General features: G+C 38.5%; 1 protein-coding gene across 1 annotated transcript; it reads left to right on the forward strand.

Moving 5' to 3' along the window:
* Positions 1-17,563: 17,563 nt before the first annotated feature.
* Positions 17,564-23,798, forward strand: LOC131539210 (uncharacterized). Its single transcript, XM_058773607.1, has 4 exons — positions 17,564-17,597; positions 22,467-22,593; positions 22,816-22,945; positions 23,088-23,798. Exons 1-4 carry the CDS (start codon positions 17,564-17,566, stop codon positions 23,796-23,798), a joined length of 1,002 nt encoding a protein of 333 aa, XP_058629590.1.
* The last annotated feature ends 226 nt before the right edge of the window (positions 23,799-24,024 follow it).

The raw sequence follows: 24,024 nt of genomic DNA on the forward strand, positions 1-24,024 counted from the left end.
AACTGTTTTATCAATGTACTTTTAGGGAGGAACTTGTCAACAAATCTACCTCACAGCGCATCAATGAAAGCAGTTTGACAATTACAGACGGGTGTGTTGGATCAGGGTTAGAATTCTGCAGGTGAGTAGATCTCCAGGAACAGGATTGGGCGGTCCTATTATATTGGTTATTTATGATGGATTTTGAACTGTACTGTTTTTATTGCAGGTTTTCTGGATTCCCAGTTGAAGACATCAGTACATAAGATGTTGTCCTGGACAGCTGTATCTACAGTACACCACACTGACCTCTGCTTTTGCATAGATGGCTGACTACTACCATAGTATTATTGGTATTATGTTCTAAGGCAGGGGTACTCAAGTTCAGAGGCCAAGCGGGCCGCATTTAAACTACATCTTGCTATAATATAATATAAACCACAAATTACAATTTGCATCATCAGACTTTATTTAAGACAATATTTGCAGATTTACTGATTTAGAAATACAGTTTATTACTTATCTAAGTCTTGCTTGTCCTTGTCCTATTTAAAATAAGACTGAGCATGAAATAAATATTATATATATATATAATTATAATTATTTTTATTTTTTAAAGAGTAAAAATCTGGAACAAAAAATTGGATTAAAAGTTTGTTTTGCTATATTGAACAGAGTAGCCTATTGAACAAACTCAAAATGCTAAAACTAAAAACATTCTTGAGCAAACATAGTTCACAAAGTACTTTAGGAAGAAGTAGTATTATTTTTCATATTTATATTTTTAAAATAGATATCACTATTCTCCCACCATGATTCTGAAAAATGTAATTTACTAGAGTTTCTAGAAAAAAAATTGCTGCTGTCTATTTATAGAATACAATATTCAACGAACTGATAAAGTGAAACAAATGATTCATGACTCATAATTTCATGACTTGCTCATGAAAACTTCACTTGTTTCATATCCTGAATGAATCAATGTTTTTTGAAGGAATCTCAGTTTAAGTCACTTGTCTCCACCTGCTGGCGTTATGTTGTAATTGATACAATCTTTATTAGAATAAATCACCTTTTTGAAAGTGAAGATCCTTCAATTTTGATCGCTTCTGTATAACGATACAAAAGACTTTGTAAAGATGTTTCACATTAGTAAGCTCTCTCTGGATCAGCGCGAACGCAGATTTGAACGTTACATTGTGATTTAAGGCTTTAATAGACATATGAATCCTGTCATTTATGAACAAGATTGCGTGGGTGATTGAATCTGTTTGCGATCTGACTATTTATTTAAATATCCAACAGTATCGACAACAAACATCTGACGCGATATGGTTTAACTGTGTTCTTCCAGCCATCTTTGGTATTTTCATAATATTTATAATCCTTCATTGCACAGAATTTGTGCTGTGAGACAGACTTTCACGTGCGCTTTGTGTTTGTTTGTCCTGAAGCTCGATTGCGGCTGCGGTTAAATGCACTTGAGTAGTTGTATCCTACACTGTCCATCAATAATGATTTATAACCATGATTTATGACCGGATTTATGACCACCCTGTCAGCGTTGATCGACAGGTTGTCCTATGTCAAATGTATACATGGGTAGATTTCTGACCTGATTTATGGGTATATGACCCCTCTGTCACGTCACCGGGGGTCCTGTCAGCCCTGACTGACAAGACAGTAGGGGTTTGTAAATCAAAAGATCTAAACAGATGACATTTGTTGGATTTATGAGTGAATTTACGATATTTTTATCACTCACCTGGTGCCATGGGGTTTTTATGGCGTTCCTTCATGGCCTGTAGCTAATGGGACAGCCTTGAGGTGTTGGGGGTCTTCTTGATTGTGGAAAATTGGCTGAGCAAAGGATGTGTATTGCCACCTTATGTTTGTTTGATCTGTATTTATATGTTAACGTCTAGACGTGGGCGATCTTCCTGGTTCTGGAAAAAATGACTGAGTAATGGGTGTGTACTGACACCTTAAGAGGATCAAAGTTTGCTTGATCTGTATGCCATATGTTATTGTCTAGACACCAATTTGTTCCTAGCCTAGAAAGATGATTTAATTTAATAATTTAATGTTATCTGAAATGAATAAAATTAATCATTAATGTTAAGAAGTGGGGGGGTATGGTTACACATGACACGCCCCTTTTTCGCGGGTGCAGTTCGCCGTGTATACAAAATGCTACGCGAGTCTGTTTTTGCATCAACGCTATTCCAAAACACCATCACAGGCCTGACGCTTTCTTCATCAGCTAAACTGTTTCTACGACTTAAATCAGGACAACATTTTTGAGGGGAAAATGTCTGGCTCTCCTAATGGTAAGTCTATTTTTAATTAACATTCGTTGTTTAAATCAAATTTGTTTATTTGTGATCATGGTACGAGTTCCTTACGTTACTTAACAGGCAATGTGATGTTCTGTATGCAGAACGACGACGGTTATGAGACAATTGTGAATGAGATCATAGCACTGAATACAGGCGGTATGATTCATCTATTCTATATCTTTATTTATTTATTTGAAAGAAAAAAAAAATATATATATATATATATATATATATATACAATGGTGTATATGTGTTTATGATCGTTTCTTACTCTTATTATTCTCGCCGACAGCGGTACCTCGGCAGCCCAGCACCGCGTCTGAGGCGAGTGAGATTAGGCCTGACAACGCGCCACCGCACGGTAAGTTTATTAATAATTTCTATTATGTCATAAAACTAAAGAAATCGTACTTGCACCAGAGTGTTTAAGGGTTTGTAAACCACGGAAATTAAGTGTTGTGTTGTGTTGTGTTTATGGATGTTTCCGTTGCGTTATTCACACAAACAGGGGAGGACCGTCAGATTAGCACTCTATCTGAAGCGAGAGAGTCAAACTGAAAACAGAGGGTCACTCTGTGTGTTTTTTAATCAGCGTCTAGATTTATAAAAGTTTATTACGTTGTGAAAAAAAAGAATTAAAAAAATAACTTTTTGTGTTTGTTCTAGCGTGTTTAAGACGGCTTGTCAACCGTTACCCACGTGACGCAACAAACAGGGCTGGAGAGGGGCAACAGTTAGGACGGAATCTGCTTGTGACAGCGCAGGTTCATGCTCCGGTGCATCGATCTACTAATAGGACACTGCAGGGTATGTATTAATTACAGACATTAGCTATAATATATCTGTACCGTAGCCTTAAAATAATAATATATTATTCTAGCCTTAAAATAATAATATATTATTCATATTCTTTGACTCTAGGTCGTGCGAGGAGTTTTGCTAACGCCGTACCACTGCCACAGCCGCAATCATTTGCTAATGGTGGTTCTGGTGTGGGTGTTAGGAGGCAAGAAGCATCATCCAGCGCCGGTTCAAGCTCGGGCACAAAAGACTGCAAGACCCCGCAACCATAGTGTGATACCTAACAACGCTGAGCGAAAACGTCCAAGACAATCAACTGGTGAGTACAGAGGACTCAAAATGAAAATATCATTATTATTATTATTGTAAGAATAATAATAATAATTATTATTATTATTATTGTGCACCCATCAGAAGACACAGTAATCTGGAACGAACATTTTGTTCAAGCATGGGACGACTGTGATATGAACAACGTGTCTAATGTGGATCGTGAGGAGGCCTTAAATCAACAACCCCAGGCCGTTGAAAACGCTGCAGATTCAGACGGGGGTGCAGACACGCTCCCTTCGAACCAGGAGGAATACAAGAACCAACTGCAGAATGATGCAAACAAGGACATTCTGAACCTTCTGAACACTGTTGTCAAGAACCAAAAAAGAATTATAGATGACCACCAGAGGGCCCGGGAGGAGCAGGCACGTTTTAATCAGACTGTGACAACAACGCTACAGAAACATGGGATCATCCTTAAACAAACAACTGCGTTGCAAAAACGGCATGATGGCGGGCATGAACAAACAGCCCACAATCAGGAAATGATTGTGACTCTTTTAAATGAACTTCTGGACCTGTTTAAGTAGAGATATTGGTGAGTCCAATTTTCTTTACCCATTTTTTTCCTAAGCGTGTATTGTTTTAGTCGCAAGTGTGGTTTTATGATTAGATTTTTTCTGCTGTCCAATTCATCACTTTCATTGAGGGTTTTATGCTGTGAATGTTTTGAAATAAATTAGGGTTAAAAATGGCTGCAAAACGTCGTCGGGAGTTATGTGACGATGAACAGGGTCCTCCGTTAAGATGTAGTAGGGATGATCATGGCAATTTCCAACCTCAACAAAACACTACAGAAAATCTGCTCCGGCTCATTCAGACTGTTGATGAGATGAAAAAAAACAAATCCGCTAGATTGTTAAAATTAATAAACGAAGTGCGATCAAGGTCGGAACCCCCTCCAGAACCAATTTTTAATTTTGAACAGACATGTGAGACATCAGATTCTCCTCCAGAACCATTTTTCGACTTTGAACAATTTGTAAATTCACAACAGCCGGGGGAGGTGCCAGATTCTCCTCCAGAACCATTTTTAGACTTTGAACACTCTGTAAATTCTCAACAGTCCGGAGAGGTTGCAGAAACGCGTCTATACCCCATTTTCGAACGATTTGTAAATTCGCAACAGTCCGGGGAGGGGGTAGGTATCCTGTCACATCACACACTCGACCTTACCGACCCAAGTATGGGCCTCACACATAATGAAATAGAATCACTTGTAAGAGAAGGTGGTAATGTGGCTGGATACACAATAATACCCAGAGCCCGGTTCAATGGATTGGAAATCCATAGAATTATAAATCTCAGGGAAATATCTTCTACAGATCTAGCAGACTACACAGTGTTTTTACATGACATATTTTCTGAAATAGTGGCGTTTTCCAGATTATTAGGTGGAGATGGTAGTTTAATTAACATCAACCTGAGGGGCGCTAGCCTGACATCAGATGTTAACACACTCTTGTCAGCTAAAGATGATTACAGCGTCGATCTCTTTATCAACGATCTTGAAAAAATCATGCAGAGCAACTCTGATGTGCAGTTTGATGAGAGTTTAAATTTAAGAGTGTCTATAGCAAGAAGTAAACACGGTGGTGCTCGTCGAAAAATACAAACGCTCGCCCATGATGAAGTGATTGCTAGAAACAGACTTAATCTGTTCATGCCCTTAAACATCACAGAGGAAAACAATCTTTGTTTTGCAATCTGCATGGCACACTTTCTAAACCCTCAGAAACCACACACAGAGCTAGAGTCTGTAGCATCAGCACTGCAGAAGGCTGGTGGATACACAGATCAACATATGATATCACTTAATGATATTGCACAGTTTGAACGTATGTTGAATATTAAAATAGTGGTATTCTATAGAACGAATGCCGGGGTGTTGGAAAAATATACAAACACAGACGTGCCGCACCTTAAAACAGTGTTTTTGTACCTACACGACAACCATTATTTTATGATTAAAAATCTACGAGCCTTTATTGGCGCACCATACGTGTGCGAGTATTGTTACAGAGGCTTTACCAACAGGAGAGATCACAGATGCCGATACACCTGTGATGTTTGTAATGTATCTGAATGTCATCTTTACCCCAAAAAAACAAAACATTGTGCGGATTGTCTACGTTACTGCAGATCAGACTATTGTTTTGAGATGCATAAAAAGCCACCTCCAGGTCAGCAATTTGCACAATGTGATGTTACCAAATATTGTTGTAAATGTAATAGACGTTACCACGTCAGCGGTACCACCCCCAAACCACACAGATGTCCAGCAGATAGGTGTCCCCAGTGTGGTGAGAGTTTGGTTACCGATGGTATGCATCAGTGTTTTATCCAGCCGGTTAAGGCGGAGAAACCGTCCGAGCGTTATATTTTTTATGATTTTGAAACTCGTTATGAAAACGGGAGACATGTCGCTAATTTTGTATGCGCGATCACATTTGATGGTGAAGAATTCGTAGCCGAAGGTTCTGATTGTGTGAATCGACTCATTAAGAAGTTCAGACGGCCTCGTTATCGTAATTTCACATGGATTGCACATAATGCGTCCGGATTTGACAATTTCATTCTTTTGGAATACTTCACTAAGATGGGGATTGCCCCTAAAATTACAATGCAAGGCTGTCGTCTAATCTTAATGTACGACGATGCATTCAAGCAGAGGTTTATCGATAGTTACAGTTTTATTCCCATGCGCCTAGCCAACACGCCTGCTGCATTTAATCTGACCAATGCTGAGAAGGGATATTTCCCACATAAATTCAACCGCGTCGAAAATGAATCGTATGTAGGACCATACCCTGCCAGAGATTTTTACGGATATGCTTCTATGTCAAACAAAGATAGAACAGAGTTTGATGAGTGGTACAGTACTGTCTCCGACAAAGTGTTTGATTTTAAAAAAGAACTCGCTATGTATGGAAAAAATGATGTCATGCTGCTAAAGGAGGTATGCCTGAAGTACCGTGATGAATTCATTCTGTGTGCAGGACTGGATCCGTTTAATTACACCACTCTGGCATCCACTTGTATGGCCATCTATAAAACGCACTACCTCCCAAAAGACACAATAGCATTGACACGCAACAACGCGTACATCAGACAGAACAAAACATATTCAAACATCTCAATTGAATGGCTTGAATATATCGGAAAATCACGCGGCGTAGATGTTCAACACGCACTAAATCACGGTGAGGTGTCATTCGGTAAGTATTATGTGGATGGTTTTTATATCGATGGCACCGTTAAAAAAGCGTTAGAATTTTCAGGTTGTTTTTTCCATGGCTGCGAGCATTGTTACGACCCGAATGATTTAAACCCGTTATTAAAAGTGCCTTACGGTCTTCTCAAAAGACAGTTTGATGACAAGATTGAAATTTTGCAGAATGCGTACAGTTTACAAACAGAATGTATGTCAGAGTGTCACTGGAACCGTGCTAAACAATCGGATGCTGACGTGATTGCGTTTATGTCCACCTACAAACATCCAGAGAGATTGAAACCTCGCGAAGCGTTGTACGGAGGCAGGACGAACTCGTTCAAACTGTACCATAAGATGTTGTGTATGACAAACGGGTTTTGCTCCCTGACTTTACCACGATTCCGTATGGGTTCTGACAACGTTTTTGGTGGAGGTGTACGAGACACAGAGGGGTTTGACAATAGATTTCAATGTCCATTTTCCATGGTTATATCTGGGCCAAGTAATAGTGGCAAACATTTTTTGTAAAAATGCTGTTGCAAAATGCTGGAAAGCTGATTTCTAAAAAAATTGACAATATTGTTTTCATTTATTCTGTATGGCAACCTTTGTATGATGATTTGTTGAAGTTGTATAATAATAATATTAAATTTATTGATGGAATCCCACAAACTCTGGATGATGATGTTTTGTTTCCAGTCAATAAAACAAATCTGGTTTTAATTGATGATTTTAATGCGTGAAGCATCCAGTAACAAGGAGATCGAGAGACTTTTCACAGTCTATGTACATCATAAAAATTTAAATGTTATCTACATTCTACAGAATTTATTTTTTCAAGGTAAATCCAGCAGAACGATTAGTTTGAACACAAATTATCTCGTTCTCTTCAAGAATTCAAGAGACTCAGCCCAAGCAGGTATTCTAGCCCAGCAAATGTACCCAAAAAATACAAAATTTTTTATGGAAAGCTATGAAGATGCGACCCATCCCCCATACGGGTACCTTTTGATTGATTATAAAGCAAAGACCCCTGAACAGTATCGTCTCAGAACTGCACTACTTTCACAACACCCGGTTGTATACCTCCAGAAAAAAAAAAGAAAGTGACTGTTTTTTTTTTGCTGGTTCGGGGGAAAAAGATGTCTGCGAGACTTTTAAGAAACCACTCTCTTTTAAAGCTGTTATTAAAAGCAACGCCAAAACAACGACGTGTTATTTTACAGGCTGCCACAGACGAGTTCGTTTTATGTTTGTGTGAATTAGCTCTTAATGTTCTCCGTGGTAATATCCCACTCACTCATCAGCAACACCAGAAACTGAAAAGAAGAAAAACTGAAATCAAATTTGTTGCTGATAAAAAAGTTGGAGTCAGAAGAAAGAGACGGTTGATTAACCAACAGGGTGGGTTCCTTCTCCCTCTTTTAAGCGTGGCTGTCCCTTTTATAACCAGTTTGATTGCATCTAATAAATAATGGCGGGGCTGGAACACACTGAAAGAATGTACCTGGTTTCGCAGAGACAGCTGGATAAGCTAAAGACTGGTACCCCACGTGAGTCTATACACCAGGTTGCAGAGAATGATCTTGATACGACCATTAGAGATATACTGCACAGGGGTGATCTGGAGCCGCATGAAAAGGCAAAGATGTACACATCTGTGTTGCAGAGATTTTTAACATTAGCTAAACTAGCGGACAGGGAGACAAACACATTAACATTGACGCTTCCATCATCCAACCATGCTGATAAAGAAGAACCAGCGACGACTACGGGTGTGAGCATCCAAGATGCTTTAGATGTTGTTGTGGATGATGTTTTGAAGAATGTTCCACAGAGGAATGCAAAAAACGTTCGCTACGTTTTGGATAAAATGTCTAAATCCAAAGACATCGCTTCTTGGACCGATTCGGGTGAGTTTGTGTTTAAAGGCAGAGCTGTCCCCGGTTCACACATGCTGGATTTAGTTAAAAGTGTCATGGCACCGCAAAAGATTCTTGATGACCGGAGGCCTATTGGATGGAGTGAGTTTCTGGAGGCGTTTGCCACATTAAACATGCCGTATTCAATGGTCCCAAATCACTATGTTAGACATACGATTAACTCTTTTAAAATTAAATCAACACCTCCAATAACCAAATCTTCTAAAAAAAGTAAAAAACAGAGAGTAGACCCAAGTACCCCAACAAAACAATCTAAATATCCTGAAGATGGGATATTCAAATCACCCACTCTTGACCAGAGCAAGTGGTTAAGTTTTTAATCTCTAATTTCTTTACAAAGTGTTCTCATGTTCTCATTATTTTTTATTTTGACTGAGTTATTGACCTTGTTATTAACAACGTTGTATGTAATGCCATATGTGTTGTGTATAATAAAGTCATAAAATAAATTTTATTTTTATTTTGTTTTTATTGAGAAATATTAAACATAAGACATAAACATTTCACCCGTCTGCACACATTGAACACACTTAAAAACATTTTCATTACATTGAGATCGTTTTAGTTTTTTTACAAAAACAGACACACGTTTGTCATTTTTTATAAAATCATCACTATATAGCTTCAACACATAATCATAATCACGGTCCTTTGCCATGTGATAAAGAAAAAACACACAATGTTGGCCACAAGTGTCTGATGAAAAATCCTGGACTTGCACTGTGGAATATTGTACCACTCTACAATTTAGTTTTAGAAAAGCGTTGATTATTGGTGGAAAACGGATGTCATCGTGTTTATTTCCAAAGCTGTCAAAGAAATATCCTACGCCTTCCTTGTTTATGTAAATGGCAAGCCAATGTTGGCCAGGCATATTTGAAGCATGTGTATTAAAAATAACTGATGATGGCAATTTTCTTAAAGGTGTTTGAGGTAAATAGTCGCAAGGGAGCACACCGAGGAAATGGGTGTTGCATGAAATCTTATCCATGATTGACGTGAGCTGGACCGTGTTCATTATTATTTTATTAATAGTAATCAACCAAGATCTGACGTCGGTTCGACACTTCAATGACGCAGTCAAAAATAGAATAGACGATAAGGTTAATTGTATGGGGTAGAGGCTGTCTGAAGCGTGCTTCGAGTCTAATATTCCCCAGATTTGATAAGCGATACGTGCTGTCCGCAACCTTCGTCTGGCATAAGATTGAACGCATAGAGGGTGTAACCATGCAAAAAGTCCTCTCTGTCAATAGATAGAGCTTGGTTTTTGAGATGTTTTCCAGAAGCCAGCGCTAATTGGTAGAATTCACGCACTGCAGAACCACCCCCGTAATCAGGCTGCAGAGGTTTTGCAGGGAATTGTTGTCCGTCCAGATAAATAGATAAAAATTCTAAATCGTAATTTTTAAACGCGAACGGGTTTTTATTATAGGATCCTGTAAAGGCATCATTATCAACCATGGCTAGAACAATAGATTTTGGTAGAGTTCCTAAGAATAAGTTTTCTTGATTACAGACTCGTGACCCCGAAGGAATTGAAAAGTTTTTCACACACACACGATCAATCGGATATTTGGCTGTGGTTGACAGCAGTGCTTGTGCGTGCCCCAATCTCACGGCTGGTGAGACACTCACTTTTTTCACAAATAGTGAGGCTGACATAATGTTTAGCTTATAGGAAACACCCCCGCTCCTCATCAAACAGAATTCGTCTTTACCTCTTGTCATGCGTATTTTAATGTCAATGCCACAAAGCATGAGTTTTTCTTGAAAGAAGATATCACTGTGCACGGGTGCGAGTAGCTCGACAACGTTACTGGCATTGGTAAAAGCAGCTCTCTTGGTTAGACCGTGGTTGCCACCAGCTGGATCTGCTGCATCCATGTGCCCTGCTGTATCTTTATAGAACAATCCGGCGGAGAAAAGTGTTTCCAGGGTATGTTTATCATAATTAAGAAGACACTCGATAAGACAGCGATAAGCATGTGTGTTTGTGCTCTGTGATATCAAACGATCCCCCAACGACACATCAACTTGTGAAAATATTGTTGCTCCTGCATAGTTGATAAGCCCCACTGGGGCCCCGTCGGCAATATCGGTACCATCGGGGTTAGTGATTTTGACCCTCAAAAATAACAATGTATTGTTCAGATCAATATAATCCTCGCCGGTCCCGGCAATAAAAAACTCCAAAGGTGCTGTGTCTGAAATCGCTGATAATGGTGGCACCTCTATATAGGTATTTTTTTCAATAGCAGTTTGTGTCAGAGGCACTGTGAACAGGTCGAGTTCTGATTTAATACATTCTTCCGACATGTTGTGTAGTAAAGCCATGATCTAGAATATTGTTTTGACAGATCTCTTTGACTTTGCTGTTGTAACACGTTTTGCTGTCTCCTTGCGCTTGCGTTTTATGACTGAGGTCTTCTTAGGTGTACGTTTTCTTTTCTTCTGCGTTTGACCACTCCTCCTGGTTCCTGGAGGCCTAGACATTCTTTTGCGAGACATCACCATTAGTCCTGAACCGTCTTGAGTGTTATTGTTGTTAAAGGAGTGTGTTAATGTATGGCTAACATCACTTAGTATGTTTTTTGCAGCTGATTTAAGATGAGGCCTAGCGATGCTGAATCCACGTTTTAGTAGCGGTACGGCCATTCGAAAGAGACCACGGAATAAACCACCCAAACCGGACCCGTACATAACGCTGCCCCCAGCATAACCGGGTAGACCATTACCGGCCTGATTTTGATAATAGGCTATGTATCGCTCAGGATCCATTTTGTAAGTGTTGGAATACGGCATTATTTTATTTTTAAAAAACACCTTGTTTCACAGGTCTGAAGTGTAACTTAGCACTCACCTTCCCGTAAGTGAAACGCACGTTTTGATTCTGATCGTCTTTTACCTCTACGGTTATATCTGTAATGGTTGTTTTATTGACCGGTACGTAATGTGCCTTATCGTATCTAACACTGACAATCTTATTATTCTCTGCATCTATATGTACACATCTCAGTAGCGGGACGTGCGCATCACCAACTGATTGATATTCTATGATATCTGTGTATATATACAAACTGTAGAAACCCCCATTTATGTCCGCCTGATGTGGGGCATACGTCACAGTTGTGATCCCACCACCATAGACTTCATTAGCTTGGTCTGGAGATTCTATAGCTACGCCGGGGTTTAACCCTAATATAACAGCTAACTTCCCATAAAACGTCAGTGACATCTTTGGAGGGGCCTTTAGAAAGACTCTGTTTTTTACATGATCATATCCGAGGGTCGTCCCAGGAGGTAAAGTTGTGTTTATTTCTCTAATCAGAAAAAGAACATCCTCATAATAACCAGTCTTTAATGTGTTGCATAGCTTTGATATGGTTCGACTTCCATTGTTGATGTGAATCTTAATCCCTTCGCCAACAGCATAATGTTCAGCGATTATGTCCATCATCATCTTCTGGTGTGTTTTGAGCCCTTTTAACAATATACGCTCCATCTTCCTCTGGAAATGTGTACCATGATTTTGGATATTCAAATTCAATCAATCCTACCTCCCATTCACCTTTTAGGTTTATAGTTCTTGCCAGCATGGTTCTATAACTAGAAATAATATTTTCTGGATAAACGGCTAACGATGCGTTGCATGGGAGCGTCAGGTAAAATCCACCCTCAGACATGGTTGTTTTTTTAAATTAATGCGTACACACCTATGCGTGCTTTCATTTTATGGCCTCTGCACATCTACCACGTCTTTCTCATTCAGCCATGTGTTGAATTTTGAAGGCCATCCTAGCCACTGAACCAGAACCTTTGTTGATCGACCTTCTCGTCTCCTGTCCAGAATTTTTTCTATTTTAAACGTTTTGTTCTTACTCACTGATATTTTTTGCAATTCAGCCTCGTAAAAAACCCCATCGATAACATCTCCATCATAATCACGGAGTCTATAGACAGGAGGATCTCGTGGGATACATGTTTTTACTGTGAAAAATTCTTCTGTGTAGTTTTTCTCATACCCTTTTGCAAACGGACCCCTAACTTTAGAGATTCTAACTGTGTCACCAACCTTATACTTAAAAATAACGTTGACGCTGTGTGTACCCCTAGCTCCGTATAGGTTATGTAGCACCGTAGATACGTTTTCTTTGCAAACATCAATCGGTCTCATCTTGATGCTTCTATGATAGCTCGCATTGTATCCATCCGCGAGATCTTGAAGTATGTCGACGTACCGTCTGGAGTTTGTAGCTGTTAAATACCTAAACATTTTAGCTTTGTAGGTGCGGTGGAAGCGTTCTATAATGCTAGCTTTTAAGTCTGTGTCTGTAGCAAAATGTAAGATATTATTGTGCTTTTTTGTTATGTTTTGGAAATGCTTGTTAAAAAACTCTTTTCCTTTATCGGTTTGTAATTTCTGTGGTACTCTGCCCTCTTTCAATATGGATTCAAAAGCCTTAGCCACCTCCACCCCACTCTTGTTTTTTAACACACGTGTCCATGCATATTTACTGAAGAGATCTATGCATGTCAACAGAAAGTGGTTGTTATCGTTTTCCTTAGCATATGCTGACATATCAACCAGATCTGCCTGGAACTGCATGTCAATACCATAGACAAAAACTCTGTTCCTTTTGTATTTTAGCGGCGCTGTCCTGTGTAGTGTGTATGCGTCCTCGCCAGCTAGCCAGTCTGAAATCTGTTTATCGCTTAAGCGAACACCTGTTTCCTTTAAAACGGCATCTTTTAATCGTTTTTTACCTCCTAGAGCCCCTGGGTTAGAAGGGGTATAGTAAATTTTTTTGAGTGCCTGCTCGGACATATTGTCACTTCGGAGTCTAGAAAAGAATAACACCGGGGGTTAAAGTGAATTGTTTTTTATTTATCAAAAAAGCATTTCAGGAAGAAAAGAGCAGTTTTCAAACATCATCAATGTACTGAAGAAACTTCACACACATTACAATTTTTTTCTCTATCACATAGTCAATCAGAGTTTCAATAATCTCACAAACATTAGTCTGATCATTTCTTGACATCAATGCCGTACACAGGTCTGTTACGTATGTACACATACATAAAATGTCTGCAATTCTAATGTTACTACCACATTCAGTCATCAGGTCTAGTATTTTTATGATAGTTACAGAAGTCGTCTCACTGGAGTTAATACACATACGCATAACATCAGTCCAGTCATTTGACATGGCTCTTACAACAGCCATTTGTTTCTTGAGGTTTGTAAAACGTTTGGCATCAACAGCGCATCCTTTTACTGCTAAGGACACATCAGGATTGTCATCAATGATCTTGTACAGTAAGTTGGTCATTTCACATCTAATACGTTGTCTAAATATACATTTTGTCAGAACATTAACACACCATCCGTTCCCCATGGTAATGTTATACTTGTCCAGTGTGTGTGTTGCCCTTCCAGCTGTCCACTGCGTCATAGACAATCTGTTCACTGGTAACATCCACAACTTTTTCTCTGACCTCACGAAGCTTCTCCACAATGTAAACCTCGTCACGTAGCTCACACAATATAGCATCCACCGAACCCTGGATTCTGTGTGGATTAATCCTTAAACCGAATCGGTTCAGTGCTTGAGCTATGATGTGTTTAAGCTCAGGTTTTACCAGATTACGTGATAGTTCCTCAAAGTATGCGTCAAAGAAATAGGCGCTGGGTTCAAACAAACATGAGTGTCTAAGCTGACTAGGATGATCCACGGCACAACCAAGGCAGAGTTCCTTAAGCTTTTTGTTGATAAGATGCTCCAGTATGACCACAATAGTTGCTTTTATGATTTTGAATGCGTCAGTACGGATACATCCATCGGTGTCATCAAGGCCGGCACAGGCCGCAGCTCCAGCTATCGCACCGTTACTGCCGTATGGCGTTGCAAGAAAGGTCAGGTTGTGATACTAGAGAAAAATGATATCTGTGAGGAATTCCAGTCAGGATTTAGATCGTATCATAGTACTGAGACTGCTCTCATTAGAGTTACAAATGACCTGCTTCTATCATCTGATCGTGGTTGTATCTCTTTATTAGTTCTACTGGATCTTAGCGCTGCGTTCGACACTATCAACCACAACATTCTTTTGAATAGACTAGAAAACTTTGTTGGCATTAGTGGAAGCGCCTTAGCATGGTTCAAATCGTACTTATCTGACCGCCATCAGTTCGTAGCAGTGAATGAAGAGGTATCATATCGATCACAAGTGCAGTATGGAGTACCTCAAGGCTCAGTACTAGGGCCGTTACTTTTCACGCTCTATATGTTACCCTTGGGAGATATTATCAGGAGACATGGTGTTAGCTTTCACTGTTATGCTGATGATACTCAGCTCTATATTTCTTCGCCCGGTGAAACACACCAAATTGAGAAACTAACGGAATGCATAGTCGATATAAAAACTGGATGACGAGTAATTTTTACTGCTAAATTCTGAAAAACAGAGGTGTTAATTATCGGACCTAAAAACCCCACATGTAATAACCTAGAACATTATCTAACACTTGACGGCTGCTCTGTCAATTCTTCTTCATCAGTCAGGAACCTAGGTGTGCTGTTCGATAGCAATCTGTCATTTGAAAGCCATGTTTCTAGCATCTGTAAAACTGCATTTTTTCATCTCAAAAGCATATCTAAATTGCGACCAATGCTCTCAACGTCAAATGCAGAAATGTTAATTCATGCGTTTATGACCTCAAGGTTAGACTATTGTAATGCTTTATTGGGTGGTTGTTCTGCACGCTTGATCAACAAACTACAGTTAGTCCAAAATGCAGCAGCTAGAGTCCTTACTAGAACCAGGAAATATGACCATATTAGCCCGGTTCTGTCAACACTGCACTGGCTCCCTATCAAGCATCGGATAGATTTTAAAATCTTGTTAATTACTTATAAAGCCCTGAATGGTTTAGCTCCTCAGTACTTGAGCGAGCTCTTATCGCATTATAGTCCTCCACGTCCGCTGCGTTCTCAAAACTCTGGCCGTTTGATAATACCTAGAATATCAAAATCGACTGCGGGCGGCAGATCCTATTCCTACTTAGCACCCAAACTCTGGAACAGTCTACCTAACACTGTTCGGGAGGCAGACACACTCTGTCAGTTTAAATCTAGATTAAAGACCCATCTCTTTAGCCTGGCTTACACATAACACATTAATACGCTTCTATTATTCAAATCCGTTAAAGGATTGTTAGGCTGCATTAATTAGATCAACCGGAACCGGGAACACTCCCCATAACACACGATGTACTCGTTACATCGTAAGTTGAATGGCATCTACGCTAATATTTGTCTGTTTCTTTCCTAGTCTGTTTCTCAGTCCGTATCCGATCAGATGGTGGATCAGCACCAAGAGATGATGTCTACAGCCCTGATCGTCAGCGGAGACCAGGACACCCAGATGACCCCCAGAGCTATATCCCCAGATATATCAACCAAAATAACAAAATAACTAAAACATAATAAAATACCTAACTACATAATACTACTATTGTTAGAAATTGCAACAAAATTAAAATAGAAATATAAACTTTTGAACTGCGGGTTTCGTCTGGTCAGAGGAGAACTGGCCCCCCGACTGAGCCTGGTTTCTCCCAAGGTTTTTTTTTTCTCCATTCTGTCTCAGAAGGAGTTTTGGTTCCTTGCCGCTGTCGCCTCTGGCTTGCTCAGTTGGGGACACTTAATTTCTAGCGATTATCGCCGATTTGATTGCACAGATACTATTTAAACTAAACTGAGCTAGACAATGACATCTCTGAATTCAATAATGAAATGCCTTTAATTGAAATTTGAGTGTTTAATCTTATCATTATACATTACTGACACTCTATCCTCCAATTTGATACTGTTAAGTGCTTTGACACAATCTGTATTGTAAAAGCGCTATATAAATAAAGGTGACTTGACTTGACTTGACTTGATACCCCAGCTCCATGCAGAATTTATCCAACCAGTCGTTGTTGGAGGTTTGTGGGAGGGTCTCCACAGGTGTAGCATTGTCATCAGGCATTGCAGGCAGGGTTTCAGGGGTGTTGCTATAGCAGCAGCCAGACGTGGTTTCTTGAGACATGGTGGAAATGAATGTAGTGAGCGTTCCGATCTGCAGACTTTTTTAATGGCTGTAATATGTGGGTGGAGATAAGAGACGGTTTGGGGTCTCGGGAACGCCCTGCTCAGGGTGGAACAATTTCACCTTTACAGAGCTGTAGCGATCGTACATATCACACCATCTGAACATCTTGTCAATACATGTAAAAACATTGTCGATTATATGAACATCTTTCCACTGAAACAAAAACTTCATGTCATAGTGCATGTAGTGTTCTGCTTCAGGAATAGGCCACACGCGCTCACGGATCTTTGTCTTGTCGTTGCAGCAGAAAATGTAAACACAGTCATCCGGTAATTTTTTACTGTGATCAGCAACCACACGAAATCTTGTGTCTGGAACTATACCGTTCCACTCTGCAATGTATAAAGGATCATCACCGCAGTCATTCAAATCTCTCCAGACGTAGTTGTAGAATAACCACCAGTCTTTTGCCGGGAAAATCAGACAGGGTTCCCGCGTTGTAAAATTATCTTCGATATCTGTAGCGTAGAGCTTCACAACGCGCATTAATTTGTCAAACACATATCTACCGACACGATCACCAGACATAGGGAAATCAGTGGTCATCATATTCACATCGTCATGAAGAAACTTTGTCAAACTAACTCCTTGTTTTTTTCTTGGTGCAAATGTCAGCTCCTTTCTCATATCAGCAAGGCCTCTTCTAACGGATTTAGGAGTTTTTGGAGCAGCGGCAGCCATTGTAGCAGGAACGTTCAGAATGCCTTCTGTGTTTAAATTACTATATTCCAACCACACTATTTAAAACAGCATTTCAGGATGTAGGCAGGGTCTTTAGGTGTGAAAAACAGACCATGAAGGAACGCCATAAAAACCCCATGGCACCAGGTGAGTGATAAAAATATCGTAAATTCACTCATAAATCCAACAAATGTCATCTGTTTAGATCTTTTGATTTACAAAAACCTACTGTCTTGTCAGTCAGGGCTGACAGGACCCCCGGTGACGTGACAGAGGGGTCATATACCCATAAATCAGGTCAGAAATCTACCCATGTATACATTTGACATATGACAACCTGTCAATCAACGCTGACAGGGTGGTCATAAATCCGGTCATAAATCATGGTCATAAATCATTATTGATGGACAGTATAGGATACAACTACTCACTTGCATTTTCGAATATTTTTATACGAAATTGATGTACACACAGTCAGTTATGTTTTCAGAGCAGAACAAAACATCTGCTATATTGAAATAAATCTGTGCATTAACTAGCAGTCATTAGAGTATTAGTAGTATGTCTGCTAAATATATGCTAACACTTTCTTTTGATGATTCCCCAACAGACAAACTGACTATAAGTAACTTTGCAAGTACATCAACATTCTACCGACCCTAACCTTAACCTAAGCCTACTAATACTCTAATGAGAGTTAGTTGACATGTAGTTGCAAAGCTGCTTATAGTCAATAGACTAAGGGGACCATCAAAATAAAATGTAACCTAACAAATAAACACTGCATTTTTTTTTCAGTTGAAATTATTAATTAGCTCACATTAAAATTAATATTAGCCTCACAGGGAACACTCAAATAAAACTCCACACCTAACCACTTACAAGATGTACTGCAGTAAGATACTACGTAGATCTTAAATAATGTCAAGATATATAGTCCATTATAAATGTAAAAGTAGATTTAATATGGTGTTCATTGTTATAAATAATCATTCATCTTAAAAGTTATAACCACAAATGCATAAGCATTATAATGTATTGTAATTGTTATTATGATTATTTATAAGACAATATAACATATTATAAGGTTTTTTATAATGCATTATGCATTCATTATAATGCCTTAAGAATATCCTTATAATGTATTATAAATATGGGTTTCAAAGAAAGTGTTACCGTAATTTTTTTTGAAAGTAGCCTGCTTATATAATAATAAAAAAAAAAAATAAAGTAAATTTTGAACAAAATAAAATTGATATGAAAATGTAGCCGTGTGCAGTAATATTGAAAACTGAGAATGTGACGCATCGTGATATTAAGTTGATAATGATAATCGTAATTGAATTGAATCGTGAAACCAGTGAAGATTCACACCCTTATTTTTAAGATGGCAGTACTGACACACAGAGATTCCAACTATAAACAAAAAGCATAGAAACTGCAATTTTGGTTAAGATGTAAAGTTGTAAAGATTAATTGGGGAAAAAATGTAGATCAAGAATCGTTTTGGAATCGGATCGTGACTCCCAGAATCGGATCGGATCGGATCGTGAAGCGCCTGAAGATTCCCAGCCCTACCGTATAGAATATATCATCTTCCTCGTTCTGTGACAAAAACCGCACATCAGCTCACAAAATGAAGTTATTTCAAACACTCAACTGATGTTGTGGAGTAAAATCATGTTGTCCTCTTTTGTTGGACAACGCTTCTCTTTTAAGTTGTTTGGGGCGTACCGCGCGTGGTTAGTTACAGCGCTTAGAGATCGAGCAGCTTTTACTACTGTGATTGTATAGGTTACATTTCATTTATAAAAAAATCAAACTGCCTAATATTTTGAGCGCAACCTGTAATAAAAATACATTAATCTTCAGCATGACGCAGGCCACAAAATTAATGCAGACGGGCCACCTGTTGAGTACCCCTGTCTAAGGTATTATAGCAAAACTGAGCACCTGTGACAGTGGAATGTGTAGGTGTAAAGAATAGTCACACGTGTGTATTACAGGTAGTAAATGTACAGTCACAGAGAAAAGGTTTTTTTGTTGTTGTTTTATTTAGTAGTTCCAAATGTTTTTTTACTCTTTCTCTCTAACAAACACAACACAACAGTTACATTTCAAATTCTGAGATTCAAATCATATTCTACAAATCACAAATTAATTCACTTATGTGAATGTGGGGCAAAACACATTCACACACCCAAATCAAAAATGTGAAGTCATGAACAAATTTTGCACATTTGCATATATACAGTCATAGTCAGAACTATTGGCACCCTTGGTAAATATAAACAAAAGTCTGTAAAAATAAATCTGCATTGTCAATCCTTTTTAATAAAAGATCAAAAAGTGGATGGGGAAGCTCATTAGGAGTAATTTTTTTTTTCTCTAATACACATTGGCCGCAGTTGATGGCACCCTTTTATTCAGTACTTTTTGCAATCTCCTTTTGCCACAATAACAGCTCCGAGTCTCTCCTATAACGCTTGGTGAGTTTGGAGCTCACCTGACAAGAGATCTTTGGAGAGTCTTTGGCCACTCAAACCATCCTCCTCACCTTGCATATAGACAATATAGACACACATCCTCTTCCAGGCAGATCTGTGGCATTTTAAACAGTACAGATTTATTTTTACAGACTTCTTCGATCATATTAACTAAGGGTGCCAATAATTCTGACCACAACTGTAAAGTTGAACTTTTATGTGAGATCTCACATGACATATCAGAATGTGAGATTCCACTTGCACGCTTGATTAGAATTTGAAATTCGATCAAACTGAATAGAATTGAACTGAATAGAATAGGTAAGTGATAGCATTAATTGGTCAGGTGTTGATGAAAAAGATGAAAATGGCTAAAGACTCAAAGCTAAAGCTGCTTGAATTGAGATGGGCAGGTCATTGCAACATGAACTTATCTACAAATACCACAGTTAAATTCTGGAAAAATGAAATATAGCCCTGCATAAATCTGGTATAACGGCCTGTGAATTTTGTAATTTGTGATTTGTAGAATAGGATTTATGCACCTGCAGTGAAGATTTTGAGAAGGTTTTGTTGGTTTGAGAGAGAAAGAAACAAAATACAAGTTTGCGATTCCTAAAACATTTTCTTGATGACTTTACTGAAATATTCTCTACAAATACAAATTCCACGGTCGCAGGTGCTCAGTTTTGCTACAATAATTCTAGACACAATAGACATGTACTGTATGCAAATATAAAAAAGGGACATAAACAACTGAATATTCAGGGATGCAAACTTATCACCTTTAAGTGAAAATTGTAATTTTGAATCTAAAATAGATCATTTGCGTGATTTGTGTAGATCCAGAGTTTTTAAAAGTGTGAGTAGTAAGTAGTAAAAGTAGTATTGACTCATTTTAGATACCTGCTGAAATTGACTTCTTTCAAATGCTCCTGTGTGTATGTTTGTGGTTTGGAATTAGTAAAATGTGCTTAGAAAAAAAATATATAATCCGAATATTGACTGGCTATCGACTATAATGCACGCTCTGTATAATCCATTCACAAGTGGAATAGTGACAACCGTATTCACCCAATTACAGGAGTCAATCTGCTGAAACATTCTGCGAGTCACTTCATAAACTGCTATGATTGAGATAATAGACTAATATACTAGCAAAAGCAAAATTTAGCAGCTTCAACATTTAGATAAAAACTTAAAGCACTTTTTTCACGTCTGTTTTTGTTTAAAATAGACCTATATGATGTGACAGAAATCGTCCACTAAATAGCAGATGGCATATTTTACATGTTATTTACATTAATGAAGATTAGAAATGTACATTTTACATAAAATGTTGTCATTTTATATTAAAATATACAAAATATAATATTTTTGATGCAAATAATTAAAAAAGTACCCCCCAAATGCTGCACAACTTTAAAGAAACTGTAATTATGGAGTGATATTACATGTATAAAAAGCAATTAAAAATTAATTTTGTGTATGACTGATATTACAATTGTGGGTTAGGTATAAAATAACATGATATTTTTTTATTTGTAACTTGACACTATTTAAATTTGCCTATAATTTACTTAATACCTCTTTGTGTGTATTTGATTGTAAATGCAAATGTTATATGGTTTGTGCTAATCATGTATTTGTAACTGTTTTCAAGCTGTTTTGTATAAATAATAAAGAAATTATGACTGAATGTGATGTGTTTAGTAGATTATTAATAAATTATTACATAATACAGGCTAATTTATCTATGAAGTATGTGAGATTTCTAAAAGGAGCAGAAAAAGTTTATTGTATAATGTAGGTTTACCAACTGAAATCAACATTGTTTCAACGTTAGTGAAGCAAACCAATGGACTCTATGCACGGCCCACCGCCTACGTGTTTCCGCTAAAATCTCAGTTGTAGGCGAGCTTCCGGTTTAGCGTTCTCTGATAGCAAGCTGTGGTAATAGCGCGGTCTTTCTGTCAAATTTTCGATTATCTAGCGATTACAAGTAATTATTTTATATTATATATTTTATTAACTGTAGTAACAACATTTTAGTATATTATATTAAAATATAACATTTTATTAATGAGTTCAAGAAGTTTGGTGCCTTCGGCGTGAAGGTGCAACGTCTATGTATTGCTGTGTCCCGTTATGTGACACATCCTCAAGGTTTAATTCGGTGGTTAGTTTCCATACTTTCCCTTTGGACAAGGAAACAAGTAAAAAATGGATTCACTATATCCGACGTGAGGATTTTAATATCACTCCTAACACAAGAGTCTGCAGTCGTCACTTCAAGAGTGATGATTTGATCGAGCCATCGACTCCCACAGGACGCCGGCTACTGAAGAAAGGTGCAGTGCCCACTTTGTTTGAGTGGAACAACTACTCCACTTCAGCACCAAGGCGCACCGGGCATGGCAGAGGAGAGAAGTTTCCTCCACTGAACGAAGATCCTGTGCCTGTGGACCTCCAGCATGAGGAGCATGATTATTGATCATTTCCGTTCCTGCGGCTGTCGATCTGTCTTTAGATCAGACTGAAGATCTCCGAAAGGAAGTGGAACAACTGAGGAAACAGGTGGAAGAACTGTCTGTCCGTCACAGATTTTGCTTGGGCAGATTTGCTGCATCAGACGATGACATACGGTTCTACACTAGGTAAGATTTAAAACTTATAAATAATATTATATCATTGTTAGGATGCTGTATTATAATTTTCTGGTCTTTGCATAATACAGTATGTCCATGTAGATATTTTATTTACATGTCAGTAAACCTGTATACTATACAAGTAAGCTACAATACAATCTAAAAGTAAGATAAAACTGTTGGTCATTTTGTGATGTGTATTATCTCAAACATGTCCCACATCTTATGTAGGTTTGTGACGTACAATCACTTGATGGCGTTCTGGAGACTCATTGAACCTGCATCCCACAACATGGTTCGTGTGACCAGAGCAAGGGCAGCTACAACTAGGAGTGAAGGTGGAGCATCAGGCAATGCATCTGTAATTATATATTTTTTTCATTTATCATTCCTTTCTAATTTTGTATATTATACAGTACATTAAAACAAAATTTAAATGCTGCAAATGCTACTTTCTCCATGTATAAACACGCATATAAAAAGTTTTACATTTATTTTAACAGGGTCAATGCCTGCAGCCCATAGATGAGTTTTTTCTCTTCATGGTTCATCTCTCAGTTGGTCTGACACAAAGGGATCTGGCTCACAGATTTGATATTCATCAGTCCACCGTGAGTCGAATTATAACAACCTGGGCAAATTTTCTTTATACCGTTCTTGGATCAGTGCGCATCTGGATGTCTAAGGAGGTGGTCAAGGCTCACATGCCAAAGGAGTTCCAGGACTATCCAGACACACAAGTGGTGATCGACTGCACAGAGCTGCGGTGCCAAACTCCATCCTCTCTCCTGCTTCAAAGTGAAGTGTTCTCCTCTTATAAATCCCACTGCACCTTCAAGGGGTTAATTGGCATGGCACCACATGGCGCAGTCACCTTTGTGTCATCCCTGTATGCAGGATCCATCAGTGACAAGGAGCTTCTCAAGCAGTCTGGGATTGTGTCTCTGCTGAAACCTGACATGGCTATTATGGTCGACAAAGGTTTTCTCGTGGACGACTGTGTGCCATGCAAAGTCTACAGACCTGCTTACCTGTCAAAAAGAGAACAGATGTCGGCTGATGAGGTAAAGGAAACTCAATCCATTGCTCGACTGAGGGTCCATGTTGAGCGTCTCATCCGCAGGGTGAAACAACACAAGCTGTTTGATACAGTCATCCTCTTTCCATCACAGGGAGCATCAACCAGCTATACACTGTTGTTTGCCTCCTTGTGAACTACCAGAACGGCCCCTTGGTAAAAGCATGGGCAAAGGATTAAAGACTAGACAAGACACTTGCTGTAGGGGACGGAACAATTTGAATTTATTTGTAGAGAATATAAATATGTTGATTAAATGTAAACAATTTTAATAATGTGTCTGTAAATAAATAACTTTGATACAGCATTTCTGTAAACATGTAAATATAAATAACTTTGATAGTGTTTCTGAAAATGTGTAA

The sequence above is a fragment of the Onychostoma macrolepis genome, chromosome 04 (assembly GCF_012432095.1).
Source record: "Onychostoma macrolepis isolate SWU-2019 chromosome 04, ASM1243209v1, whole genome shotgun sequence".
Lineage (NCBI taxonomy): Eukaryota > Metazoa > Chordata > Actinopteri > Cypriniformes > Cyprinidae > Onychostoma > Onychostoma macrolepis.

Coding starts and splice junctions, on each gene's coding strand:
- LOC131539210 (XM_058773607.1), top strand. CDS start 17,564: ATGAAGGAACGCCATAAAAACCCCATGGCACCAG. Junction 17,598..22,466: donor TAAAAACCCCATGGCACCAG/GTGAGTGATAAA, acceptor ATCTGTCTTTAG/ATCAGACTGAAGATCTCCGA. Junction 22,594..22,815: donor GACATACGGTTCTACACTAG/GTAAGATTTAAA, acceptor CATCTTATGTAG/GTTTGTGACGTACAATCACT.